General features: G+C 33.6%; 4 protein-coding genes across 12 annotated transcripts in view; 2 read left to right on the plus strand and 2 right to left on the minus strand.

Moving 5' to 3' along the window:
* Positions 1 to 13948, minus strand: Srrm234 (Serine-arginine repetitive matrix 2/3/4). Of its 4 annotated transcripts, none has more exons than XM_017911413.1 (11): positions 13907 to 13948; positions 13252 to 13442; positions 12398 to 12639; positions 11998 to 12102; positions 6979 to 7257; positions 5104 to 5229; positions 4949 to 5027; positions 4100 to 4155; positions 2039 to 4015; positions 1792 to 1962; positions 1 to 499 (listed from the first exon to the last, which is right to left on the minus strand). In XM_017911413.1, exons 3-11 carry the CDS (start codon positions 12625 to 12627, stop codon positions 349 to 351), a joined length of 3174 nt encoding a protein of 1057 aa, XP_017766902.1. In that variant the 5' UTR covers positions 12628 to 12639; positions 13252 to 13442; positions 13907 to 13948; the 3' UTR covers positions 1 to 348. The 4 variants fall into 4 exon arrangements, with proteins under 4 accessions (XP_017766902.1, XP_017766908.1, XP_017766922.1 ...); XM_017911425.1 differs by lacking the exon at positions 1 to 499 and adding an exon at positions 1434 to 1481; XM_017911419.1 differs by lacking the exons at positions 11998 to 12102; positions 12398 to 12639; positions 13252 to 13442; positions 13907 to 13948 and adding an exon at positions 9296 to 9594.
* Positions 13909 to 27003, minus strand: part of LOC108555663 (neuronal cell adhesion molecule) — a 14892-nt gene continuing 1797 nt past the window's right edge. Inside the window, exons 1-7 of one of the 5 annotated variants that reach the window (XM_017911458.1) lie at positions 23127 to 23202; positions 22637 to 22891; positions 21576 to 21866; positions 21314 to 21504; positions 21112 to 21241; positions 20872 to 21012; positions 13909 to 13958 (exon numbers count right to left, since the gene is read on the minus strand). In XM_017911458.1, coding sequence (XP_017766947.1) covers positions 13909 to 13958; positions 20872 to 21012; positions 21112 to 21241; positions 21314 to 21504; positions 21576 to 21866; positions 22637 to 22679 — 846 coding nt within the window. In that variant the 5' untranslated portion in view covers positions 22680 to 22891; positions 23127 to 23202. Of the gene's footprint in view, positions 13959 to 19425; positions 19835 to 20065; positions 20119 to 20871; positions 21013 to 21111; positions 21242 to 21313; positions 21505 to 21575; positions 21867 to 22636; positions 22892 to 23126; positions 23203 to 27003 lie in introns of those variants that run through there. The other 4 variants (XM_017911444.1, XM_017911466.1, XM_017911472.1 and 1 more) reach the window with 4 other exon arrangements.
* On the plus strand, positions 13916 to 14727 carry Rrp40 (exosome complex component Rrp40). The gene is made up of 2 exons (XM_017911483.1): positions 13916 to 14109; positions 14182 to 14727. The coding sequence occupies exons 1-2, from the start codon at positions 13919 to 13921 to the stop codon at positions 14714 to 14716; spliced, it is 726 nt and encodes a 241-aa protein (XP_017766972.1). The 5' UTR covers positions 13916 to 13918; the 3' UTR covers positions 14717 to 14727.
* rdgB (retinal degeneration B) overlaps positions 23326 to 27003 on the plus strand; it is a 24649-nt gene continuing 20971 nt past the window's right edge. Inside the window, exon 1 of one of the 2 annotated variants that reach the window (XM_017911332.1) lies at positions 23326 to 23405. The gene's annotated coding sequence lies outside the window, so the exon portion shown is untranslated. The remainder of the gene's footprint in view (positions 23406 to 27003) is intronic. The other variant, XM_017911315.1, reaches the window with a different exon arrangement.

The following is a 27003-nucleotide window of genomic DNA, read 5'->3' on the forward strand; positions in this document are numbered from 1 at the left end:
AGAAATAACATTAGTGTACTAATACTGAAGCTGATGGTATTATTGTGAATCACCATCAATGAGTATTATTAAGTTACGAGATCAGATGTGTAAATGCATAAGAAGAATTTACAAAGACTTAGAGATCATGCACCAAACTTAGAATGGCGTATTCTCTTTGTACCTTTTTGATACGAAAAAATACGTGAAACTTTTTTTATACAATCGCGCCAATTTTCAACATTATAAACATGATTTAACACGACGTAAGATTGTTACAAAAAGCATCGAAGGACCTTCATGATCCGCACCATTCCAAATCTGATACATAAAAGGAACGTCGAGTCTTTAGGGATCCACTTGATCGTTTCAACGTGTATATGATGGACTTCGACTCGGGGAACAACTTGATCGATGACTTGGACTTGACCAATTACTATGTCTGCTGCTATCTGAACTACTCGGTGACGAAGGTGGTGTCGGAGTAGGTCGATGATATGGAATTGGTCGTTTCCTGGCGCTAAAATTAACGACTGTCAATATTATGATAATCGCAATGCTAGTACATAACAAAAGAAACGTTTGTTAAAGTTTAGATAGATATATATTAATTGTAAAGAATTATTATACAATCCGTGGCATGCGTAACGTAAGATAAATATATATTAATATGTATTATTTAAAAAAATGAGTAAATGATTATCAGAAACAAAATCGTGCGAAATAAACCATGCAACGAAAATACCATGCAAAAATAAAGATGTGTCACTTACCTTACTAGAACATTGATAAAGGAAGGCAGCGGATTGAAAATAATTCACAGAACACAACGAACAAAAATATATATATCAAAAACTAAAGAAAAAGGCTTGCTTTCATAGCGGTAAATACATTTTATTTGTGACTGACATAAAATAAAAGAGAATCTCTACTGTAAATGTTTAATTTACAATAATTTATAAGGAAGATACACGCATGCTACATCTACACGACGTTTGTAGATCATTTTATAAGCGATTAGATACAAATGAAAAAAAGGGGAAAGAGAAAATCATACAAACATAAGTATACTTGTTGACTGACTTGAAATGAAATTCGTATATCGGTATAATAGAGTATATATTTACTCTACGTAACACGGATAATGGAGTTCACTGATCGTATTGCTTATAGTGTAGAAGTTTATGTAAGTGTCAAAAGTATTTTCTTAGAAAATTATTGAAGTTATACTGGTAAAGTTGCAATGTATCATAATATTCACGAATAATTATAATTAAACGACACGATTCTTTACGCTTATTCATTATTAATTATTAAACTAATTTTCACGATTGCAGCAAAATCTGCTTCGTTTCTTTTTTTTTTTTTTTCATTTACTTCTTATGAAAATGAAATTCAGTATGCATCACATGTTTACTACTACGTTATATTTATAGAAAAGTAATAGAAACATCTGTGCGAAGCCATAACTTTATCTTCTATGCCTGTCCCTCGATCTGTCCCTGTAGGACACAACACAAAATGGCATTAGATTAATAAAAAAAACGTTCAAGTGAATCGTAACTTCATCGATATCGTCGCTTTGCAAATTGCTTGTATTTTTAAAATTTTTTAAACAAATGAGCATTTCAATCGTGAAAAGGGCACATCAATGACGAAGAAATAAAGTAAAAACGAAAATAAAAAATATAAAGATTAAAAGAAGATAAACATTTCTACAATCGATGCAACGACGTGGGCTTACAAAATTTAGCGTGGTGCGCCGTAAAACCTGTTGCTACGATATCGAAACTACCGCTTTGTAATACCTACCTTGTGATACGACGTCTGTCTAGAAAACTAGGTGAGCCATGACGTCGAGGTATCGACGGAGAACGAGACCTGCTAGAAGCTGAACTGCTGGACGTTGAACGAGAAGACCTACTAGAAACACTGCTCGATGATCGTGATGAGCTAGAGAAACTTCTACGACTATGCCTTGAACTAAACATAAAAAATATATTAAGAAGTTTATTATACAAGTAAGATTTATTATTATTAAGTAAGACAATTTATTCACCTTAAAGAAGAGCGTGAGCTACTTCTGCTGTGACTTCTTTTTTCTTTGTCTCGTGATACCCTAGACAATGATCGCGACCGACTTCTTGATTTCTTTGACAGGGAACGACTTCTGGATTTCTTCGATAATGATCGACTACGCGATTTTTTTGACAAAGACCTGCTTCTGGACTTCTTCGATAGAGAACGACTCCTGGACTCCTTTGATAACGACCTGGTCCTACTCCTCGATCTTGACTTCTCCGGAGAATGAGATGGAGATTTTTTCGAACGTGATGGAGATCTAGATACAGAGTGTTTCGATTCCGAAGAAGATCTTGACCTGGACAATCTCTTCGATCTTGTCGGGGATTTAGGAGATTTCTTGGATCTCGATGGTGACGCTGAAGGCCTATGCCTAGGAGATGTCGATTTCTTACTCCTCGACGCTGAACGTGATTTCTTATCTCTGGAGGTAGACCTTGAGCGACGACGAGGCGATCTGGAAGACCTTTTCTCCAATGATACAGATCTCGTATACGACCTGGAAGGTGACCTGGAGTAAGATTTATCTCTTGGAGAATGCTTTCTAGAAACCGGAGAACTCTTCTTCGATGTAGTTGGTGATGCGGATCTTTGCTTCGATTTATTACTCGGAATCGGAGGTGGAGATTCACTCGGAGAACGCAATTTTATAGCAGTGTCTTTATGGGAGATAGATACGGGCGGCGAATGAGAGGACGATTTGCTCTGAGACGAATGTTTCCTTGAGATAACTGGTGAATTCTTCTTGGAAGTACTCGGAGACTTTGAATGATGATTTGTTTTAGCTGTCAAACTCGGCGATCTCGAATCCACTTTATTTAAGGCTGGTGGTAAAGGGGGAGGTGATTCACTGGGAGATCGTATTTTTATAGCTGCTTCTTCTCTCGTCAGAGGTAACGCTGGAGAAGGTGATCTACTTGATACTGGAGATTGAATTGCAGGCAAATGAGATATGGGTGATTTTGACCTAGACTTCTCCTGCATCGGACCAATAGTATTTTGTACCATTTTGGGCGGTTCATTTGGTAAAGCTATATCCAATATACTATCTTCTTTCTTTTCAACTTTAATCTTTACAGGACTTATTACTTTCTTCCCAAGACTCTCTCTAGCTTTCGCAGCTAATCCACTCTGCAAACGTTTCAAAGTATGCAATTCCTTTATTTTTTCTTCGTCCTCTGCTTTCGGTTGCTCATCATCTGCTATATCCGTTTCATCTTCGCTTGAAGAACGTAGTCTTACTCTTGGAGTAATCGTTCGTAGTTTTCTGGTTTTAGAAGTTGACCGGGATTTTCGTTTGTTATCATGATTTTTCTTTTGATCTCGTTTCTTCTTGTCTTCTAATATGTGCTTGTACCGTTCTGGGTTCTTTCTCACAGGAGAATAGCTCAAGGTGGATCGTCTAGATCTACTCCTCGTTCTGCTGCGGGTCCTGCGACGATCTCTGGATCTTTCCCGCCTATCTCGTTGTCTCCTAGGTGACCTTGATCTTCGCCGAGAATCGGATCTTCTGCGTCTAGGAGGCGGTGATAATCGACGCCGTGATCCATAACGATCGTACCTCGATCGACTTCTACTTCTGGATACGGAATATCTATTATATCTCCTTGGTGACCTCGAAATTCTTCGCCTCCTTGGCGAAGGACTGATACGTCGTGACCGCGAGTATCTTCTAGGGGACCTTCCTCTATCAAGCTTACTTCTTGATGGCGATCTATGTCTTCTTGGAGGGGAACTCTTATGTACGATCGGTGATTTGTCCTTTTTCTCTGGGACAACTTTTTTAATGGGAGAATCTTTCCTTTTAACAGGTGGAGTTTCGTTTCGACCCTTTTCTTGCTTCTTTGGTGAGCGATTCGATCGAGGTTCTTTCGTCGTATTCTCTGTCTCATCATTTTTAGCTTTTTCGACGGTTTTGTCATGTTTCATAGACTTCTTCGGTCTCTCTGGAGAGCTAAACATACAACAAATTTATATATAACATAAAATTGATTTTTAAGGATAATGAGGCACCAAAATTTTTTTATTTAAAACGTACCTATCTGTCGAACTCTCAGATGACTGATGTTTCCTCTTGACGGTTATTTTTTTCTTCTAGAAGAAGAACAGTACAGATTATTATGTTAGACAGTATCATCTAGTGAACACCAATCATGCATATGTACTTGTCAGTAGGATAAAAAAAGAGATCGTAATTGTTAAAAGATTCTGGAGTCTGCTCATTCGTTCTAGTACAAATTCAACAGATTAAAAAGTACAAAATGTTTGGTCAAAGATTAAAATGTGTCTATGAAAAAAATGTAGTTGAAGAAATAAAAACTATAAGTTGATATGTGAACGTTATGAATGCTTCAATATTAATCTCTTTGTATTGCACCTAGACCATAGAGCAAGCAGTCTCCTATTTGTTATTCTCTCGTAAATGTGATGGTGCTTGACACAAAACGAGTGAAAAGGCAACAACAATCGCAAAAGTTCGTACGAATAGAAAAATTACAAAATTATTATTACATTGAGTAGCGGCATATCTGGTACTCACTCAGGGAATATATCCTGTCAAATGGCGCTGATAATTACAAACAATACTGAGATTTACACTTTTGAAATAATGACTGTTAACTTGAAATCAGATAAAAATCTTTACAGAAACAAGCAATGAATCATGCTTATTCAGAATTAGGCGGCAACACAAAATATTTTATAAAATCCAATGTTCAATTAACAACTAATTGGAGAAAAATGAACGGAAGATGTCACATGCTCCTGTTTCACGTGCTAAGGTATATATATGGATATATATATATATAGTTATAAATATGTATATGTATAGAAAGAGAGAGGAAAGTTAGAAATTTCGTATCTGTTTCCCTAGCATCATTTTTCCTACCTCATGTTTTTCTTTTGCCTCTGCCTTGGACTTCTTCTTCTTCTTTTTCTTTTTCTTCTTTGACTCAGTTTCGGAAGAACTAAAAGAACATAAAATTATACTCATAAGTAAATGTAACAAATATAAATTAACACGAGATTTGGAAATTAAATTACCTGCTATCATCTGACGCCTCACTGGAATCGCTGTCAGAGGAACTAGCCTCAGTCTTCTTGTGTTTCTTTTCCTTTTTCTTTTTTTTAGACTTTTCTTTCTTCTTGCTAGCCTTTGGAGATTCCGACCTAGGAAATTCATTCACAGTTATTCTAAAAGTTTCGCTGCAAGCAAGTTAATTTTTTTTTGTTAATAATATTTAGTTTTTTAATTCTTGCAGTGGGCGTCTTCCTGTCGACAAGTGCATACCTTGTGCTGACAATAAAGAAAGCTGTAGTACAATGTATCCGTGTGTGAAACAAATACTTTATTCTAATGATACAAGCTACCTGCTGCTCTCAACGTATTTGATTGAAAAGTAAGAAACTCGGAAAAGTAGCAGTTGAGAACGCGTAATTCCGGCGAAATTTTTGCACTGATCTATCTCAGCATCTGGATAAGGTATTCAGTTCAAAAAATGGAAACTAACTTATACTGATATATATGTATATGTATAGGAAATGCAGTGTGTGAATATTTTAATACGAATCGATATAGAAAAAGAAACGAAAATTTTTATATATGTATCTTTTCTTTCTTTCTTAATCTTTCACTGCAATCCCAAGTGAATTAAGTAATAAAAAATATAAGTACAACGATACATATACAGGTGAAAGTCACAATATCGGGCTATAGCTAACAAACCGACTACATAATCACTCATTTGAAAGATTTGGTTTTTCATAGATTTAGCGAGATTTTTTTTTTTATCAGCCACGAAAAGAACGCAATATGTAAAACCACATCTTTCAAAAGTTACAAAAGACGAGTATACAAAATATGAGGAGTATTGATATAATATGGGATTAGCATTACCTTGATAACCATCGATAGGGACGGACTTGTCAGAAAAAAATAGAGAGATGACATTAACAACAAGCTTTATCGATAACAACAACAAAGATAGAAATGCATGATTTACGCGTCAGATTACGTATATGTAATTTGTAAAAAAACCCGCGTATATTTTGTATATATCAAAGTAAATGTTTGCCCACTGTTTCTAGTATCGTTAGATTATGTTCGAACAAAATTATACTTATTATTATTGCCGATGTTGCACGAATTCCAGCAGTACAGCAAACATTTACCCTCTAATTACGCCTATAAGACAAATACCTAAAAATATAGATTCAATTATCTTTTTTTTCTCAATATAGAGATGTTATATCATTTTTTTACATTTTTGTGTATTTTCTCTTTTCTTATTTTTTTATATTTATTATTTATTTATTTATTTTTTTTGGAAAGTAGACGCGACGACCACACTTACCTACTGAGCCTACTGGGTAGGCACTCAGTCCTCCTCAGTTCTGTTTGAAACAGAGAAAGGTGTATGGGACATGAAATAGTAGGTGAGTCATGAGTCAGTATCTGACAAGAGGTGTGTAGTAAGCAAATGAACGAGTGTGGAACTTGCGGTAAATGAATAATTAACCGGGGGAGGAAAGGAGCTACTACAAGGGGATGTCCGTTCGGTCTTGGAGCCTGGATTCGCAAGGGTATCTTGCACATGGCACAACGATACAAATTTTTTGCTGAACGTTCAAGCCACATGTAACATATATCATTACATTGCACTATAATATAACAAACAGTATTAGGCACTATCTTATTACCACTATACTATAGTATGCTGTAGTATACCGTTATAGTACTACTGCTACGCTATAGTATACAGTATATCCAATTCTTCAATATACCATAGTACAATGTAATAATATAACTACTGTATTCTTCTTCATCTGTGCATACATTATCGCTTTATTTATTGGCGGATAAATTAAAACATTGAATCCAGCCTCCATTGACCCGTGCACCATTACGTTGTCTTTTACCTTTCCTTCTTGTGCTTCTTTCCCTTTTTCTTTTTAATTGTGCTACCAGAGCGTTTTCGCTTCTTCTTCTCCGGGGCGGATGGTGCGTCCGGAGCTGGACTCGGGGTTCGCACTAGTTCATACACTTTGCTAGCTGCCGCTCTTGCTTCCGCCTCGCGCGCGTGCCTCTCCGGATCTAGGCTACTTCCCTCCACGAAGAATTCCGATATACCAAACGCTTCGCGTAGCTTTGCATTTTTCTCTTGCTGCGCTTCAGCAATCTGGTGTGTCTCTCGTACACTGAAAAACAAAACAAGTACACGTTACATACTGTTCCGCATCGCGCAAACTACCGAATAACCAAGCAATTAATAATGGAAATTAACGATGAATGTCCCTTATTGATCGCCAATCGATTCTCCGAAAGTAAAAGAAGCTACAAAAGAAGCGTTTGTTGATCCTCAACGATCACTCGCCGACGTTAATCCGATGACACCCGAACCATTCGGTAAGCCATATGCGAATACATTGACCCCGTGTACGGAACGTGTGTACCAGGTTCGCGTATAGACCTAGAAACACGTGGCCATCGGAGCTATCACTCGAAAATGACGCAAGAATATGCAATCTGAGGCACTCTTCGCGGAGATATCTTTTCACGTGAGAGAAGAAAATCCAATGAACGTAACCGTGCTATGCATAAAAATAAACACACCGCCGGAGAGGAAGGGATGAACACGCATCATGACCCATTTCGATATTTTAATCGAGATCCCGTTGCACGAGGAACGCGACACAGGGGTTGGAAAACGAGAATTCGTACCGCGTCGAGATTTTCACCGTCATCGTCGCGCGAAACCCGTACACCTAGAGCCGCTCAGATCTGCCGAATTTCGCGATGATCCATGGAGCGTGTAGCGAGCTCCGGCAAAGAGACGGTGGTGGTGGTGGTGGTGGTGGTGGTGGACGGCGTGTTCCTCGGTGTAGCCGCGGCGAACGTCGATGGGACCGTCCGGATAATGCGGCAAAGCAGTGACATAACACCGAAGAGAGAGACTATACCGAGGAGAAATCGAGGCGGCCCCTCTTCTACCCGCGAGTGAAAAGCAGTGGCGGCAAGCGAGGCCGGGGTCGGCCGAGCCACCCCTACGCCAACGCTCGAGCGCGGATCAATACAATCCAGCTGTTCTCTTTTCTGCTATCCCTTTCGCGCCACTACTCGCCCGCTACACGCTCGAATTCAGCAGCCGACCTCCCGGCATTGCTAAACAGAGATCAACCGGCGAAATAATTTTTATTCCTTTCTTTTTTTTTTTTTTTATCTCTACTTTCCCGGCCAATTTTTCATTTTTCACCTCGACTGCGAGCAACGAATCCTCCATGTTTCATATCTAATTATACAAATTGTTTCTCAGTTTTTTTTTATTTCTTTTTGGAAGATTGGATTTTGTACCTCTTTTTCTTTTTTCCTTTTTATCCGGCTCGTGATTCGATGTCGAATTTATTTTTGAACGAGTAAATATTACGGAGAAAATAATCTTTCTGTATCGATTATATCGTGTAATAAAGTTGGGTGATTTTGATGTTTGTGACGTGTTAAAGGGTAACAGTTGTTTACAGGGAAATGTTTCCCTTTCGCGAGGGATTGGGGGTCAACAGTGTGAGTCATCCCCAACCGAACGCAAAGAGAATGTTTGCCTTTTTAATCCCCCGCTGATCGTTTGTCCTTTACCGATATTTTAAATTTAACTTTCTGTTCTTTTTTTTTTTTTTTTTTTTTTTTTTAAAGTATTAACTTTCTAAATCGGCATTTAAAGAGTGCAACAGGGAGAAATATATGCGTAGCGATATTCCAAGGAATTGTTAGAGAAACGTGTAGAGGTATTTGTTTAGATTTGATCAAACTGCGTGCCGTTAGGGGTATCGAATATCCGTATACGATAAGTAGGGACGATAATCTGTGGTCAGAGAAACCCAATTCCTAAAGTTAGCCTTTCTATCCTCGGGCATCAAGAGAGTTAATCCAGATTGAGAAATAAAGATATCACAAATTGCATAAAATAATCTCCACCGCAAAGATCATTTAAAAATCTAGAAATTAATTTACCCCCTTTGAATAATTTTGCAAAATTCACTTTCCCATGTAATTTAGTCAGTAATTCCCGCGGCAATCCTCCAATTCTCCAGCGGTTTTTATTTTTCGAATGCTTTAGAGATGCTCGATCTCGGAAAGATACGATTTTATGACTGAAAAGTTTGGCGGAAACGATTCGGAAATGCGTTACAGAACAGAATAAAACGGAAGGAAGGGATTAAAAATTGCTCGTGACAAATTCACCTAACGACGGAGCGCATGTTGCTTCGCCGTCCGGCGAGGAGGTGGAGTTGTATGCGCTGACAACAGCAACAATGCTGTCGCATCTGCAGCTGTGCACGCTTCTTTCCATTCGCAGCTTGTAATTTTCGTTTACGCGATCGTTTCATCACCTTTTGTCGGTCGAGGAAGAAATTTCCTCTCCAAAGTGTTTCGAAGAAGGCGCGGCCATCAGCTGGACCGCGTCCGCGAGCTGGTTTCAAAGGAGTTACCGTCACAGACATAGTCATTCCACGATTCTAAGATCTCAGTGCAAAAGATCCCCTCCTCCTTGATCTTCTTAAATCGACAACACAGATTAATTGAAAATTTTAATCTCGCTGTGAATTCTCCCGCTCTATTTGTAAGCACGTTGTTGATCCCTTCATTAAAATATATCTCGGTAATTTCATTAGGTATCCTTCATAAATGTTTCCAAATGATACATTTTAGCATGTCTGTTGCAATTTATGCTAATGCGTTACGCGATTTCTTTAATATCGTTGCAACCGATCGTTCCATCTCGTTCAGTGCCCAATTTGCTCGGTCACTGGTAACCTTGGAGGACTAACTATGGGCTTGAATAATTAACGGCCGAGTAATTAGATGAGCATTAAGCACGATCGGCCGCTAATTTACGCTAAGGAGCTCTGCCGGTTGGGCGACGGGCGTGCGAGTAGTTCCGATGCAGCTTAATCCCCTTCTCGAGGCAGGCTTTGATAGTTTAGGCAGCCGGAAGGGGGATGAGGGCTAGAGGCGAAGGTAATGGCTTCCTCCCCTGATTACACCAGCACCGTATTCAGCTATCCTACCGAGAACAATCATCCGGCGACGATGATGAAAACGTCACTTTTCGTCTCTATCTTTCTCTTCTTTTCTTTATTTCTCTATCTTTTTCCTTGTTCCCGGAAGACAATTTTTTTTCGTCGCTTGATCGATTGTTTCTCTCAATAGTAATCGTCGTTGAAACGAATTTCTTCTTAAATCTTCTTTTTCTTTTTATTTTTTTTTATTTTATTTCTTTTTATTCGAAATTATTTAACAAATCTCTTCTTCGTGCTGATTTATATTATTTTTGTAAGTTTCATACAATTGCTAGTGCGTGTATATTCTTGTGTAGACGTATATTTTAGTGGCTCGTGTAAGAATATAGGAATATATCGTAACTTTATTTTAGCTTACGCGCTAAGGAAGACTTCGAATCAGGCACACTATAGTCGCCGCACTTCGACCCGTATCGAGCCCAAAGCAAGACGTCTTAATTAATTATTGTCGATTTATCGACATGGAGACACATGGATTTTATCATAGAAAAACATTAGATTCCATACAAATCTTCCGACTATTCTCCCGCAATCGATTCGAGACACGTGGGGATTATCTTGGTAAATCTTCGCGTGCACCTCATTCTTCTGCGTTTGATTCACGGCTCTCTTATTAATTTTAACCTTCTCTACCGTGTTTCTTGGCTGGTCAAATTTAAATAGATGTGCGTATTCGTATTGAACATGTGCGTAAATTTCAATCAGAATTCGGATCTCGATTAAATTGTTACACGAGTATGCGAAATTTCCTTTCTTCTTTCAAACTGAATCTACGTACCTTAAACTACACTTAGCACGACTTATCACTTACGATTACTTAAAACATATTATAATATATATATATATTATAACATATATATATATATGTATATATGTATATAATCATACTACACGCTAATGGAAGACTTTTGTGATTTGTTTGTTTGCGAGTGTATCACGAAACCGTTACATGTTCCCTCCTGTTTTGGTCTCTTTTTTTTGGGACTTTCTCCCTTCTAATTATTGGCCGACGATTCATGTACTCGACGAGTGTCGCCGACGCGTAGCGTCGCAACGCCGGTCCATCCTCGCACTGAGGCGAAAAGAGTCGAGTATGAGAGATGCTGGAACAGGACTCTCCCTCTCTCTGCTCGACCCTTTGCGTATCTCTGTTTCTCTTTCTGTGGACCTCCGTGTCTCCCCCTTTACGTGGGTGGCGCCGGCGCTATGGGGTACGTCGATATCGGCCGCATAATACCCCTGAAAGCCAACTCGGGAGAGAGAACGCGACTACGTCTCCACCCTCCAATAATATTGGGTTTAGCGGGAACCTGAGCTACCGATCAGAGGCTGCCGCCGCTCCAACATTACGTTTACACGAGTTCTAGCCACGGTAGCTATTAGGTTTTTGCCTAAAGACCTCTCACAATCCTGCTTTTCAAATTTTCGAATATACGTATTTTGGTAGGGCGAATATAGTTTCAATCGAATAGTTATGTGCAAATTTAAATTTACGTTATATTCATAATTCTTATTTCTTTTTTTTTTTTTTTTATTCATAATTGATAAATAAGTATAAGATTTTTAAATAAATTGAATTTGTTTCAAGAAAGCTTTTAGGTTTTTATATGAATATATTTCCTGATATATCCATGCTACTTTTGAAGTAGAGAAAGCCTAATATTATCCACTGTTGATTATAAATATTATTTGTTTGCAATTTCATATTATTTGACATGAATTATATTGGTCATAATACGTTTCTTAAAAAAAAACAATTCACTTCCTTTGTTTCTTTATTTTAGTAAGATTTCAATAACCTTTTATACGGTACAGTTATATAGATATAAGGTTATAAAATAAAGATAAAAAAAATATACTTACTTCACACGGCCAAATTCATCTTTAGATATTGTTGGTTTGGTGTCAGTTCCCATTAACATGGATCTATATGATTCTACTTTCTTTGTTACCTCTTCAGATGTAAATCTATAAAGCACAATAAAAGGCCAAATAAAAAACAATTCTAGCATCTATTTAATTCATAGTCAGCAGTCAAGAAATGCACTACATAGAAAGAATACATTGAAGCCAAAGATAAGCCAAATCCAATTGAAGTTCAGAATCTCATTTAGTATTGGGTTCAAGGGATCAATGGAGTTCCATATTTTTTTTCAAAGATAGATATAATTTTTTAATTTATCTTTAAAAAACATTTTTATTTTTAAAGTACAATAATAATGAGATTTATATATATTATAATTTTAAAAAAGTATATGCTTACCCTTGTTCTTCCAAAATGTCAGCTAATTCTGCACATTTGACTTCAACTTTCCTTTTTCTAACATGATCAAGAATTTCTTTATTAGGTTGTTTATTAAGCTGATCTAATTTTCCTTCATCAGTTTTATAAGTAACTTTATCTTTTGTCTTGCGTACGATTGCCCAGTTTCTTTGGACATGCCCATTAGTTCCAGAACCTCGCGGTGTTTGTAATCCAATTCCATTATACATCTTGTATTGCACCTATAATCGTAAAATGTAAAAAAATTCTAAAACATAGTTTATCAATATATATACACAAAAGGAAATACAATTTTGATAGAAGAAACCATGTATAAATAAATTCTTACAAGTAACATTTCAATAATGTACTAACTGTATTTGTGTAATTAAATAAATTCATTCATGTTTATTTTTTCTAAATAGAAAGTTTCAAGGCTAAAGTTTACAAGGAAATAGATCACAAAGGAATGATATTACATATATAATATATTTTTGTTGATTATACAATGATAAGAATCCCAGGAACGATTCTATACATAATGTAGATTAAGGAGTATCTTAACAGTGAATGACAGTAAATGTACAATAGGTATACTGGTTACATTTAGAAACCTGAATAAAGATAATCTTTATTGAAATCGCAGAATATATTAATAAAATTCTTTTAAGTGTTTAACATCAAATTTTCACTAAATTGGAAGAAATCGATCGACAATATGACATGATTGAACTAATAACTAAGGAAGGAACGAGAAGGTAGGTTAGAATAGAATACACGTAAATCAATTATCGATCCGGTGAACGCTGCGCAAATTTCACGGATATAAAATTTACACTATCGAAAAACATTACCTTTACATTAGTAACACCACTGACAATCTTGTTGTGCCATCCACGAAACTGTCGATTTTCTGACTAGCCTTAGAATGAAACCAATTGACGAAAAACACAACCAGCACCGCGATTTCTGTGGCGTTACCGTTTCTCGCGGCAGCTTTTCGATGTGTCGTGTAGTGGCGCCACTGTTATGCATTAGCGTAGGACTAAGAAAATTGCATTACACATTCTACAATTAGTCCAAATGAAATTTTTTTACAATGTTCAAATACTTAATCGAATTACATTGGACTTAATAACTTTAATCTCAGGAATAAAATAACATTTATTTTTCACATTGTTACATTCATAATTTTAATAAAAAGCTTGCATAATTGATTGCATTAATTTGTGTAAATTACATTGCGCAGTTGCTTCTTCTTTCAAACGAGCGCGCGCGATTAGCAGAAACACTAAACTTGTCATAAAACAATGCACGTGGTATAATATAATGTAATTAATCTTGTATTATTTATAAATTTATGTATTTATAATAATTCTAACCAAGAATAATATATTTGTTTACAGATAATTTTTTGACGATTAGGATATACCAAAAAATATCAATAAATAATATATTTATAACCTCTTATATCGAATTTATGCTATACGCAAAATAAAGATTACTTACTTTTAAGAAACAATGGAAGTTAGCGTAGGCGATGTAGTAATGCCTGGTGATACTGTAAAAGATATTACAACAATTAACAAAAAAGAAACAATTATTTTAGGACCTGGCCTTCGACGCGAAGCTGATACAGTATTTGCATTTAAAGCAGGTATACTAAAGAAAACAAAACCAGCTATATACTATATCGATAGTTATCAGAAACGGTAATTAAATTCTATTAAAAAGTTAATAATTTTTTACGCAAAATTTCTATATATTATAATTACTCCTTACAGTTATGTACCAAACCGTGGAGAACATGTAATTGGTATAGTAACACAAAAAGGTAGTGATATTTTCAAGGTAGATATAGGTGCCAGTGAACAAGCATCTCTTTCATACTTAGCATTTGAAGGAGCTACTAAAAAAAATCGCCCAGATATTCAAGTTGGAGATATTGTGTTTGCTAAACTTTTGGTTGCTAGTAAAGATATGGAACCAGAGCTAGTATGTGTAGATTCGCATGGCAAAGAAAAAAAATTAGGTGTTTTAAGTTCTGATGGCATGCTCTTTACTTGTTCTATAAGTCTTGTCAGAAAGATACTAAATCAGAGTTCTCCATTGTTTAATACACTTGCACAGAGTCAAGCATTTGAAGTTGCAGCTGGTATGAATGGTAGAGTTTGGATCAAAGCAAAAACTATTCAAGAAACAATAGCAGTTGCAAATGCTATTCTAGCAGCAGAATATGCACCATACAAAGATATAACAAAATTATGTTCAAACATTGAAAAGACCTTACTTTTATCGCAATTTAATAATACAGACTAATTGTAATAAAAGGAGCAGCAAGTGTTATGAATGATTATTTATTGTATCAATATTTTTAATGAGTTTTATAAATAAATCTGTATGATTTCTTATATGAAATATGATGATTATAATGACAACCATTGTGACAACCATTGTGATAAAAATGTAGAATTAGAATTATATGTAGTTCATACATTATTAAGTATGCTGGTCATGTATACTGTTATATTATTACAATGAAAACGCACATAATAGTATGATTAATGGATACTGTTAAAAGAAATATAATTGTTTTCATACTACTTACATTTTTCATTCTGATTGTAATTTAATACTGTACATTCATTCAACAAATAAATCAAATTATTCTCGTGAAATTAATATTATTAAACACATTTTTATAATTTTATAAAAAATTTTAAAATTTGTTAAAAAGAAAATTAACATGATATACTAGCCAATATAGTTTGATGACCATAATTAGTATCTAGATGAAATAGTGACTAAACTAGTTTGTTCTATTTTTTTCTGATATGTAACTAATATGTCTTCTGATTGTAGTATGAAAGCTAAATACTAACTAATGATAGTATCAGATATTCAAGCACAACCTTGACTTTCTTTATTTTGTCCACAAAAATACTTAAACAATTTTTAAACCAAGCATGTTACATTTTCGTATTTTTTCTCTTTTAATATAGGATTTGTACGTGATGGAATGTGCATTATTCATAGTTCACAAAATAAACTATGAACATATCGATAATAGGAAAACATTTTTCTACACATTATAACCGCGTATAATGGCAATGGAATGGACTCATACAATAGATTAAAACTAAAATAACGCTTACTAAAATAGCGTGAACAATTCTATATGCATTTTTATAATCTAACACAATATATTTAGCATAAATAAAGTAAATTAATATAACCAAGCGTGCATATTTAACAGTTTATACAAAATATAGAAACAAAACATTAATGTGTATATTATGTACAAATTTCGATTCTAACATATGTTTTTGTTTTTCTCTCTTTTCTTTTTTACAAAATAAATAATCACAAATAAATCACCAAAAATATTTTGGCTAATACATAATTGAATAACTTATCGCAGAATTAATATCGAGATTAATACTTATTCGCTATAATATTATTTACGGAGATATCGTTATAAATCTCTTTTACCATCACTTAATGTAAGGATGTTAAACTAACTTTATTAATCTAATAGATAATGACACGACAGATGTGTAGTTTTTACAAAAAGTAATAAATTTAGAAATTGTTAATATTTATCAATATTATTTGTAAATACGTATGTATGTTGTGTAAAACCTCATGTAATAAAATGAGTGTTCATAAAGAAAAGATATAATTAACTTGAAGCTTTTTGTAAAAACCACATTGAGTTTCCTTTCTTTCTGGTATGTCATAGGCAAGCAATATGTATGTTAGGGACGATTTATGGTGCCACCAGCAACCATTATACTATTCTATGGTATTGTGCTTCACTTAATATATATTTCACATGAGTGTGTTATGTGAAGTAAATATATTAATGCAGTACATTTAACTACAAAGGTATAATGACAAATGCTATGCACATGCTGTGCTTAATAGCTTTTGTATTTCAAAGATGTATGATTATCAATGCAAAAGAAAATTAAATGAAAGAAGTTATTAGATAAAATAAAAAGCACTCTTAATTGAAAACAGATTGAGAATTTTTTGTTGATTTCATGTAATTTATAGTATAAACTAAGTATCTGCCATTATCATTGTAGTCATAGATTTAAGTTTACAACACTGTGATCTACCTCATAAAAATATATCTATTTTACATCATTATAGTATCTGATCATTTTTTGGTATAGGAAGAATATAAAAACTTATTAGCAGAATTAAACTTAACAAAGAATTTTTGATTTTAATATTAGTACTGTAATCAATTTGAAATTTATGATTTAAAAAAAATTAGTATTTCATATGATATTAAAAAAATACTAGTTATCTTATTAAAGAAAACAATCACGATTATCTTACTATTTACTCTCGATCCTAATGATATTACTTTATTGATTGTATTCCTAATATAATTGAAGTCATTTTATGAACGTCCTATATTGCATAGGTAGATATGCAGATCTTCTATGGTATGCAATGGCAGAATTCTAAACCCAGAGGACTAAACTTTATTGTTAGTTTTCATAGCAGCTGGTATTTATAAGAATAATTTTTCATTTTATATATCAAGTAACATTTATACTTCTTTTTTTTATCAGGCTTCATCGTATCATTAATGCCGCTAATAAAAAACCTATGCCTTCACCAGACAGCTTTGATAGAGACAGTTAAATATTTAAATTACAATACACCTATTGTTACATATTTCAGCAGAAACAAGTGATTATAATTCTATTTGAGTGTGCATGACAAGTGAAGAGTCACGTTTCAAAATAACATGATATATTATTGCTGAATTATTCAAAATAAAAAGAATTTTTCTTATAGAAAAAGGGTATAATTATTACAATATATTATTATTTATTTTCAAGAGTATTGCATTGATTGAGATTTATAAAAATGAAGGTTGTTTTATACAATCCCTTGAAAAAAGAACAAAAAACATGACTCTTCTAAATGGAAAGAGGAACATGATATTCTACATAAAATACTCTTAATGAGCATATCTATTAGATCACTCTTGAAGCTCGATATCATAGCACAAAATTACCTATATGAATATGTAGATAAATATTCATCATTGCATTTCAGCATTATTATTATTTATATAAAAAATTGTCTTTGCTTATAGCTAAAATATTATGATGCCTCGGCTATATAAATATATATATTTATATTGTTATCATTATTGTTATTATCATATTATTTTTTCATTAGCGCATATATATACCATTCACAACACAGAGTGCATAGTACGAAGCCGAACTGAATCTGTTCACCCCTATAAGATTATGCTGCAGGGAGGAACAGATCATAAAGCTTCAATGTAACAACGCACAACCAATATTTATACAACCTGCGTGCACCAAATTGCTTTTTGTCAGTTTCTTACATTGACAAAAGCAATATTTAACTTATATAATTGTTTTAAGTAGAATCGTTAAGGTATTATGTTTCTTATATTATGAGCTTTACTATTAACACATGAAAGACTAATACACACGAGAATCAATTTCCACAACCATTTCCATATTCATCACTTAAGGTGCTCTAACTGAAATTAATTAATAAGGATAATAAAAATAAATGAATGTATCTCTTGGCTTCTTTCCTGAGAAAAGTTTCATTCAAAAGATTAGAAATTAACATAAAAATAAACCTGTTTTGTTTTTTTTTTTTTTTTTACTAAGAAAAGCCTCAACACTAAGCACTCACTACTACAATCTTTATAATAATGTATTTTACATAATGACAAATTCTGATATGGTACTACGTGTAAATTGTGGAAAATAACTATGTATCTGTTTGTACAGGAAGAACTTTTATCAAAATCATCAACCTTATTGATTGACTAAGTTAAATTTTGTATGAAATTTGAATGAGATGACATTTCTCATAAAAAATGAATATATGGAAAAGATCTGTTTCAACGGTCGATTATCAAACTTGATTCTATCAAAGGTGATATCCAAAATATTTTAACTTATTCTACTTTTGCCCTATATTTACCACTAATCTGAATAGAATGAATTTAACCGAATATCTGGTGTTCATGAATAATTCTTATTTAATGAATATTATGCAAATGTGATGGACTTTTTTCTTGTTTTCCTAAAAAGTTTATGTACCGAAACTTATTTTTTATGGAATTGTGCCATTTTATGTTTATTGAGGTTTGGTTTTGATGAAATTTGATTTTATAGCTTTTAATAATTCAGTAGCAGTAGATATTGCATTTGTTATTAAGGTAGTGCAAAAGCATGTTGAAGCATTAGACATATTTGAATAGTCACATGCAAAGTTAAAAATATGAAGAATATAATGTTACTAGAAATAACATTAACATAGTAGAATCATTTTTACAATTAGAACACTATAATTTTTACACTGTACACTCTCTGATTCACAGGATTTTTCCAGAAAGAGCATATGGTGCATTGACTTTCGTAACATTAATTTCTTTGGAAAAAAGATTACTAAAATATCGTCTAAAAAACAAGTGCATACTTATAACAATAAATAAAAAAAACATTAACTTTTATAAAAACACAAAAAAGGAACTTTTTTACCAACGACTTCTGCACACCTTAAAACGGCAGTAAGCAAGCCTTTATCATACCTCGTGTTTGACAAAAATTTGTTTAATCGGATGATGTGTATTATTGACAAAAGTCTTACTTTCTGCATGATATTGTCCGTTAAAATCTCATTTGTGTTCGGTGATAATGATTAAAAATAATTGCGTAAAAAACATGTGTTCATGCAGAATGTAAGACAAAGATTTGTCACTTAATATTAATGTTATATGATTTCAGTTGCTTCAAAATTTTGTCTTTTGTTCTTAGAATTACAGTCTTACTAAGAATATTCTTTTTTTCGCTTACAGGAGTTCTTGACTTTAAGCTCGATTACTGAGCAATAACATCGAATTTTAATGTTAGAACATCCTGGTAAACATCCTCAAAAATGTACTACTCCATTTCACAAAACCTAGCAGAGTCTTACATATTTTCTTTGAACACTTTACATTTTATTGTAAGTGAAAAATTTACTTCCTTAGAATATTCGTGTATGATGCATCTCTCAATTTTCAGACTATAAACATAAATTTCCACTTTTACGATGATTATTATTCATCGCTTATCTGACTCTACGCATTATGACACTTGGTGGAATCGAGGCCTCTTGTAATTCCAGTTACTTACGTTTAAGGTGACACATAAATTGTGCTCAAGCCACTTGTTAATAAAAAATTAGCCACAGAAATCTAAATATTTAATCGCTAAAGTCGCATAGGTTGCACAACGCTATTATTGTTTAAGCGTGTAGTTGTTTGGTTATTAAAATTTTCATCTTGTGGAATGTGTTCTGTTCTTTCGTCGAAAAATCCTGGATTCAGAATGATATTGGGTACAAGTTCAATCACTTCCTGCTCCTCCAGCTGCGCTGCAATTCGGGAACGGAGATTAATTTTCATTGGCCTAGGCCATGAGTTATATTAGCTTCTACCCTCTCCCTTTACCAGTGTTTGCTGGGCCACGAATATTTAAAAAATTCACATTATATTAACGATTGAACATTCTATGTTCAATTTAGAAATTATATTATTTATAATAAATGCAAATAATATAGAATATATTAAGAGATCTTTCAATGATATGAATATGTTGCTTACCCAGCAAATATATATGTGCTATCTTTGACCTAGATTTTATATAGTCAAAGATGTACTAATAGCACATAATGTTATCTAGGCCATAATGCTCTATTTCACTATCACAATACTTTCTATTCATGACACTAATCATTCTGCATAACAAATTTTATACAAACCACCGAAACTTATTAATTATACATAACAGTAAAAAGTAGGATAAAAAATTCTTTATATAGAGATTAAGTCTGGTGGTTGATAAAGTCCATTCATAAGTTATAGGTTTCATTCCTATAAGGAGTAAAAAAGGTGCTACTGACAGGCAGACTGTATAGAAAGATACAAATATGTTACAGATTATTTTAGTGCCTTATGTTGTAAGGTGTTTTGTGCAAAAGTTATAAAAGTGTTATTGTTAAATCGGTATTGGTAAGAAAATTTATTAAACGCTAGTAAATTTTAAAAGTTAAACGCTAGAAAATTCGTTAAATGCTAATTTGCAGAGCGCTTGCAGTAGGGAAATATTAGTGAAAGATAATTGGCACTGTATTAGAATAGCACTAAATTGATTGAAAGGAGAATAGCTGATGTAAAGAAAGCTAGAGATCAGGGCCATAGATAAGTTAAGTGGTTAGTGATGCTATCGTTTCTGCTGCAGATCTCGTCCTCTAGATAATTACGTTATATTTCTCAAAATTAAATGATCTAGCATATTCTACTGTAATTTGTTTGCATGAAAGAAAATAAGTTTCATCAGCAGAAATAAATAGCATGGAAGAGAAAGAGTAGAAGCAAAAGCTTTTAGATAAAGTTACCAGGAAATGCTTACAGGGTACTTTGCACTCACGATAGAGGAGGTAACAAGTACCTATACCAAGAATCATAAGTGTACCCATAACTATGCCTACTGCTGCCACCCAGACACGAGTGTCAAAATTTTCTACACCTGCTAAGAGGTGTCTTGCAAGTTCTGAAATAATTGTCAATTATAATTAATAAGCTACAGTATTCATTTTAAATATTAATTTGTTTACATGCAGGATCATGGTATTAAGTTGAAAATATATACCTAGTTCTTCAATACTGTGATGAGTATGACCATCAACCTCAACAATTTCTCCTCTTCCTAATTGATTTGTTGCCCACACTCGAAAAGAATACGTAGTGTTTGGCACCAAGTGATACACATCAATTTGCCTCTATAAAATTATCAATTTATGTAGCAATTGTTCATATTTAGGAAGGATTTTATCATAGCAAAAATTATTTACAGAATTTGGAGGAATGTGCGTTGGAACAATAGGCTTCCAGTCTTCTGGTTCTTCACCCACATTCGGTTTAAGACGATATTCGGCAGTGAAATCTATGATAGGATAACCACCTGTGCCAGCTACTTCCCAAAGAATATTTGCCAATATTGTTGATGGTTTAACCCACACATTATGTAAAGCTGGAGGAGGTGCTTAAAACAATAAAGATAAAAATATTAATACATGATTGCTTTAAAATTATATTAAAATTTAAATAACATACTTCTAACTTGTACATTGATTCTAGTTTTGACAGCATCATGATCATCATCTAAGGTGCATGAGTAGTTTCCAGCATCATCTGCACTAACATTAATAAGTTCCAAAGCTCCATTAGGCTCAACCTTTAGTCTTTCAATTTGTCCATCTTCGCGTCCCTCCCTTATCCACATCACTCCAACAGATTCTCCTGACTGTGGCAGTGCATCTTCTTCTGCACATGCTAATGTCAAGTTTTGACCTATATCTACAGCCACAGATCTTATTGGCACTAAAGTCGTTCCTTTGTGCCATGCTAAACATTAAAAGAAATTATTAAATTAAGAAAATTATTGAATTCCAAATGAAACTTAACTATATTTATGTATATTTACTATAGAATTTTACATAAAAATAAATATTATACATTATTTTTTCTTCCATAGCATTCTAATGCTTTTAATAGACAAAAATACGTGTAATAAAAATGTAACATTATAAATTAAATTTAATTATTATTTTTAAAATTAATTACATTAAAATATCGATTAATTGTAACTTTATTACATAAGTATAAACTTAAAAATGATACTCGTATTTAGGAAGTTTTACAAAATTATCATATACTGAAAAAATTCATTTTTTAGACTATAAAAAGAACTTTGCAGAAAACTAAATCGTCTGTACATCGAGTGTATGAAACATGGCATATTATGTTCAATGAATGTGTTTAATGTATCATACAATTTTATTGGAATAAAATATATCTTTTATAAAAAATTGTATGTACCTTCTAAATTTTTACGTTAGTTATACAAATTTAAAAAATTAGATAAAAAATTATGCACTGTTGCGTCGTTGCACTGTTAGCTTTTAGTGAGACTGAAGAATACAAGAATGAAAATCACTTAATCTACTCGGGAAATCGAGATACTCGTTAAAATTTGCATAACTCGACCCTGAATCGTAACGATCGTGCACTTAGCCCGATTTATACAGTGTACGTATAGAAGCGCACAAAGCCGAACGCATAGTATCACATTGATCCGCAGGTGCACTTACGCCTGAACGAATTTTACTACTTACCTGCCAGAAAGAGTACCAGTGTGATAATTCTATGCCCAACCATTCTCCCATATTAGACGACCTCGCATGGATGCATACGGAAACGTGTTAAGGATTTTTTCTTAGCCACATCTCTTGATCGATTTTTTACTTTTAAACAACGTTCAGTACGCGGGAGCTGTCAAACTCATCACGCATCGCGGAACACCGCCCGTCCGGCGCTCTTTAGATTTTATTGAGTTGCTGTTGGCGCACTCTCGCGGTGATGCTACAAACCTTATCAAAAAACAGGGTTGCAACTATATCAAACTTGAAAGTAGTAGCTGCTGTCTGTTTAAATATGATAAAAGATTGTGCTATCATGTGCTATCATGTAAAAATTAGTTGAATTAATGGAATTATATGAATAAGAAAATTTAATAGGTTTTTATTTATATTTATTTTATGTGTCGTTACTTTGCAAATTGCGATCGTTTTAAACGATTGAAAAGATCTAGAAATGACTAGTTACCTCGTTAAATTGAATCGTAGTACGCGGGAAGAAGTGCATCGATACTCCTATCAGAACTGGTTGAATCTGCTTTACTGATTGAGGAAGAGCTGCTCCATATTTTCCTCTATCTTTGTCGCGATTAACCAGACAAAAGCGATAGACACCTCGCAATGGGATAATCGCGGTAGTTGCGTATGATTGCTCGCGTTTGTACATGTGCATATGTGAACACTATTGTACAAGTGAACCGAGAAAACAAGAGGACTGGTTGAAATCTGTCGCTGAATTGGTATGTATGTAAGTACGTGCATGCCACACGCGACAATGTAACCACAATCGATTAGGTTTTCAAAGAATTTAATCATTAGATCTATAGTCAATTATATATTTCCGCTTTTACAAAAACGTTATTAATAATACATAAATCAACTATATTCATGCATCGAAAATTTTGATTTTATATAACAATGAGAGTTCTTTATTAGTAGTGAAATAAATTACTTTGTAACTATGCATTATTACAAAAGTTTTGCAATTAAAAAGTTTTAATTAATCACTTTTAATTGAATATATGAAATACAATTCAATTGATTATTGCTTGTGATGATAATAAAATATGTTATAATTTTTTATTTAAAAAAAATAATTTAAGAATTTAAATAAATTCTCTAAAACATTTTTGGGGAGAAATTCTCCAAAACGAGTTTTATTTTTATAAAGTTTTACATCTTGAAACTTATTTAATCGAGTGATCTTTCTCAAATTCGGCGCTACTTGTCATACAGAATATTATTGTTTGCGTCATACTCCTATCGTATAATTTAAATTGCAAGAAGTTGATAAAATGTATGATTTGATCAATATGTTTATCGCGCATAATTAATTTTCGTCTAAGTAAATTAAAAATAACGTTTATAAAAGAAATGTTAATCATAATGTTATTATGATAGATAAAAAAGTTTTACTCTATAGTGACATTCACATTTTCAAGTCCGTATACAATTTTTTTAATTTAACGTAATTACTAGAAAATCTACTTTTTATTAAAAAAAGTAATAAAGACGTGTATAATATAATAGAACTAAAAGCGATTTAAATAGGTTGTGTCTGCAACGTCGTATCAACCTTTAAAGGGTTAGAAAGCCTTCCTACGTCGTTGAAATTATATCAGCCGTTTTCCATCCTTGTCTATGTGACGTAACTAGTGACGTCAACAAATTGAAAGATCGATTGAATTCAAACTTGCTCTTTCGCATTTGGAAATTGGATTAATGATATGAAATATTTTCATATATATTCGTAATGTTTCAATAATTTAAATTCCAAATTTTTTATTTCATATATCGAATGTTTATTTTTTAATTTCAACTTTAAATTTTCGATTACATGTGATCTAAAATATTTTTTATTACGCTTTTTTTTTTACAGCTATTTGTATAACGATTTTGTTTCTCAATCAAGATTCATTTTTGAATGTTACACATTGTGTGTATATACATTGCGTCAATGTGGTACATCATTCCTAATTATCGCGGATTGTAATTAGCAACGTGGACACGTGGTCTGCGGCGGTGGCATTCATTTACACAGGAGGGCAAAATTAATTACGTTAGTCAACATATGAATTCCAAGAGGTATTAAGATCAGTATTCATGCGGATTATTATTATCCAATATAAAATCCTTTAACTAATTATCTTCCATATTAACAATTTCTTACTAATTATTAATACAGCAATCAATATCAAGTAATAGTGTACACAAATTTATTCCAATATCTTTATTTAATTTCTATTATTTTTACTTTTTATTTTAATCTTTCACGATTCTACATTCAATTAACATATATTAATTCGATTCATTTTTGCAGACAACGATTCTTATTAACTTCATACATGGTGCATTATGCAAGAATACTTTACGAGTGCACCTTAACGTTAATATAATATACTTCGTTGATAATGAACCGTGAAGGGAGCTAATGCAAAACAGTCTGATGATAGTGCGTAATGAGAACAATGTAATCCTATTAAGAAGCTTTTTATCTAGAAATCAATACGTTGGAATGGTACGATGAACTCTTATGGCTGTTTTCGTCAAAGCGTAGTAAAATTTGCCTAAATATAATTTCTCGATATTTCTGCTTCATCTCGATTCAGATGGGAATAAGGTAGTTAATTACTGTACCGACGATCCGTTGCTAGAAATCGGAGAGTCGAGTAATTCTCGGTGGATCGTGGTTGTCTGTATCGTTGCGCCTTTCCTCTGGTCTCCTGTTATATTGAAATTGAATCGTTTCAATTTCCAAGCATCGAATTACTCTTTAGAAGAGACTCCGTTTCTTCCGTCTGCACATTAATTGCGAATGGAAACGAACAGGCGGAGTTCAGCTCGTGTCTGACATTTGGTAGGTGCAGTTTCACGTTTTCACGTTGTACGGATGCAATTTATACAACCGTTCAAGTTGCTGCGTTAATTAAGTCCTTCGAGATTTGGATTTTATGTATATTGTACGAATTTTCGAATTTACACTGTTATTCTGGGATATGGGGATTGATATAATTATTGTATAATCAAATTAGCTTAATCATCTTTTATTTATATATATGTTTGCTTTTTCTGTCATTTTATTGTGATTTGAAACTTTCCAGTAGACTTTATTCCTTAGGAAGTATTTTATGAATTCTGCCTTGATATTCATCTTCGCATTCTTTTGATATTAAGAATTTTTATGAATGTTTGCGATGGTATTACCATACCATAACTAAAGAATACCAGGTTGGGTGACTTCTGAGACAGCTGTTAGGACTATAGTATTTAAATAAATGAATTTGTTACTATATCGAGAGTTTGTCAAGTTTAATAATAATTTGGTGATAAGAGAAGGGTATATATAGTTGATTGAAATATCAGTAGAACGAGTACAGTGTCGATAAGGCAGTACACAGTTCTCTTTAAATCAGTTCCTATTAAAATAAATATTTTTTCTACATTTTAACTAGATTATTCTGGCAACCATAGTGGACTGCACTGTAGCGAGTCCATTATTTCCCAAGAAAAAAATAAGGTCAAAGAAGAATTCTCTGTTATTCCCAGGCGCGGAAGTCATACTGTGGTCTCACAATTAAGATCATATCAGGACCCGGATCAAATCTTATTTACCATCTGCGTAAACTTCATGGCACGTCCCTACAAATTAAGACACGGTATCGATAACATTCCATGTTCGTCCTCGTGTTCATCGCGCAATTACACGTAAATTGGAACGTTCGTTAAAAAAAAAAAAAAAGGAAAAGATGAAAAAAAATGGAAAAAAGGCTTTCATCGACCTAGTTTCGCTTTCGTCTCGGGTTACTTTCATTACGCCCTTCACCGCAAACCGAAAGGATTTCCGCGTAACTTTCCAATTACGATTCGCTAGCTGAATGAAAAACGTTCGACCATTCGTTCCTAGTGCACCATACACTTCGATCATTTTTTTTCTTTCTCCTTTTTGCAAACGTTTCAATCCACCTTCCTTAGTCCGTGATGTACACATACACATTCACACGACCGGATGTCGGGCTGGCGGAAAACGAGCTGTACCTACGGGCACCTAGGCCAGGAGGGTGGAAACACTTCGACCCGTCCTCTTGAAATGTCAAAGGTTGCCGCGCAAGGCGCATCGACGTATCCCTGTTTTCCAGGAGCCGGCAGTTGAACACGATTCCATTGTTCCTGCTCTATCGTCGGGTAATAATTATCATCATTTCCATTTTGCGCCATTTCATGATTGCGCTCCTTCGAGCATGATAGACGAGGAATTTCTCTGTCTTTAAGGTTGAAGATGTATATAGAGACGTATATATACTTGTATATATCGTACCTTTCGCGGAAAATGGATTGAATATGCGATA

Source organism: Eufriesea mexicana, unplaced genomic scaffold (genome assembly GCF_001483705.2).
Source record: "Eufriesea mexicana isolate 0111107269 unplaced genomic scaffold, ASM148370v2 scaffold474474834, whole genome shotgun sequence".
NCBI lineage: Eukaryota > Metazoa > Arthropoda > Insecta > Hymenoptera > Apidae > Eufriesea > Eufriesea mexicana.

What these genes read in the sequence shown, in the direction of transcription:
- Srrm234 (XM_017911413.1), bottom strand. Translation starts at nt 12,627, where the DNA reads ATGTATAATGGAATTGGATTACAAACACCGCGAGGTTCTGGAACTAAT. An exon ending in AAGAAGCACAAGAAGGAAAG is followed by an intron (nt 5,230 to 6,978) that starts GTAAAAGACAAC and finishes TGAATTTCCTAG; the next exon opens with GTCGGAATCTCCAAAGGCTA. An exon ending in TCTGAGAGTTCGACAGATAG is followed by an intron (nt 4,016 to 4,099) that starts GTACGTTTTAAA and finishes TTGTATGTTTAG; the next exon opens with CTCTCCAGAGAGACCGAAGA.
- Rrp40 (XM_017911483.1), top strand. Translation starts at nt 13,919, where the DNA reads ATGGAAGTTAGCGTAGGCGATGTAGTAATGCCTGGTGATACTGTAAAA. An exon ending in ATCGATAGTTATCAGAAACG is followed by an intron (nt 14,110 to 14,181) that starts GTAATTAAATTC and finishes TACTCCTTACAG; the next exon opens with TTATGTACCAAACCGTGGAG.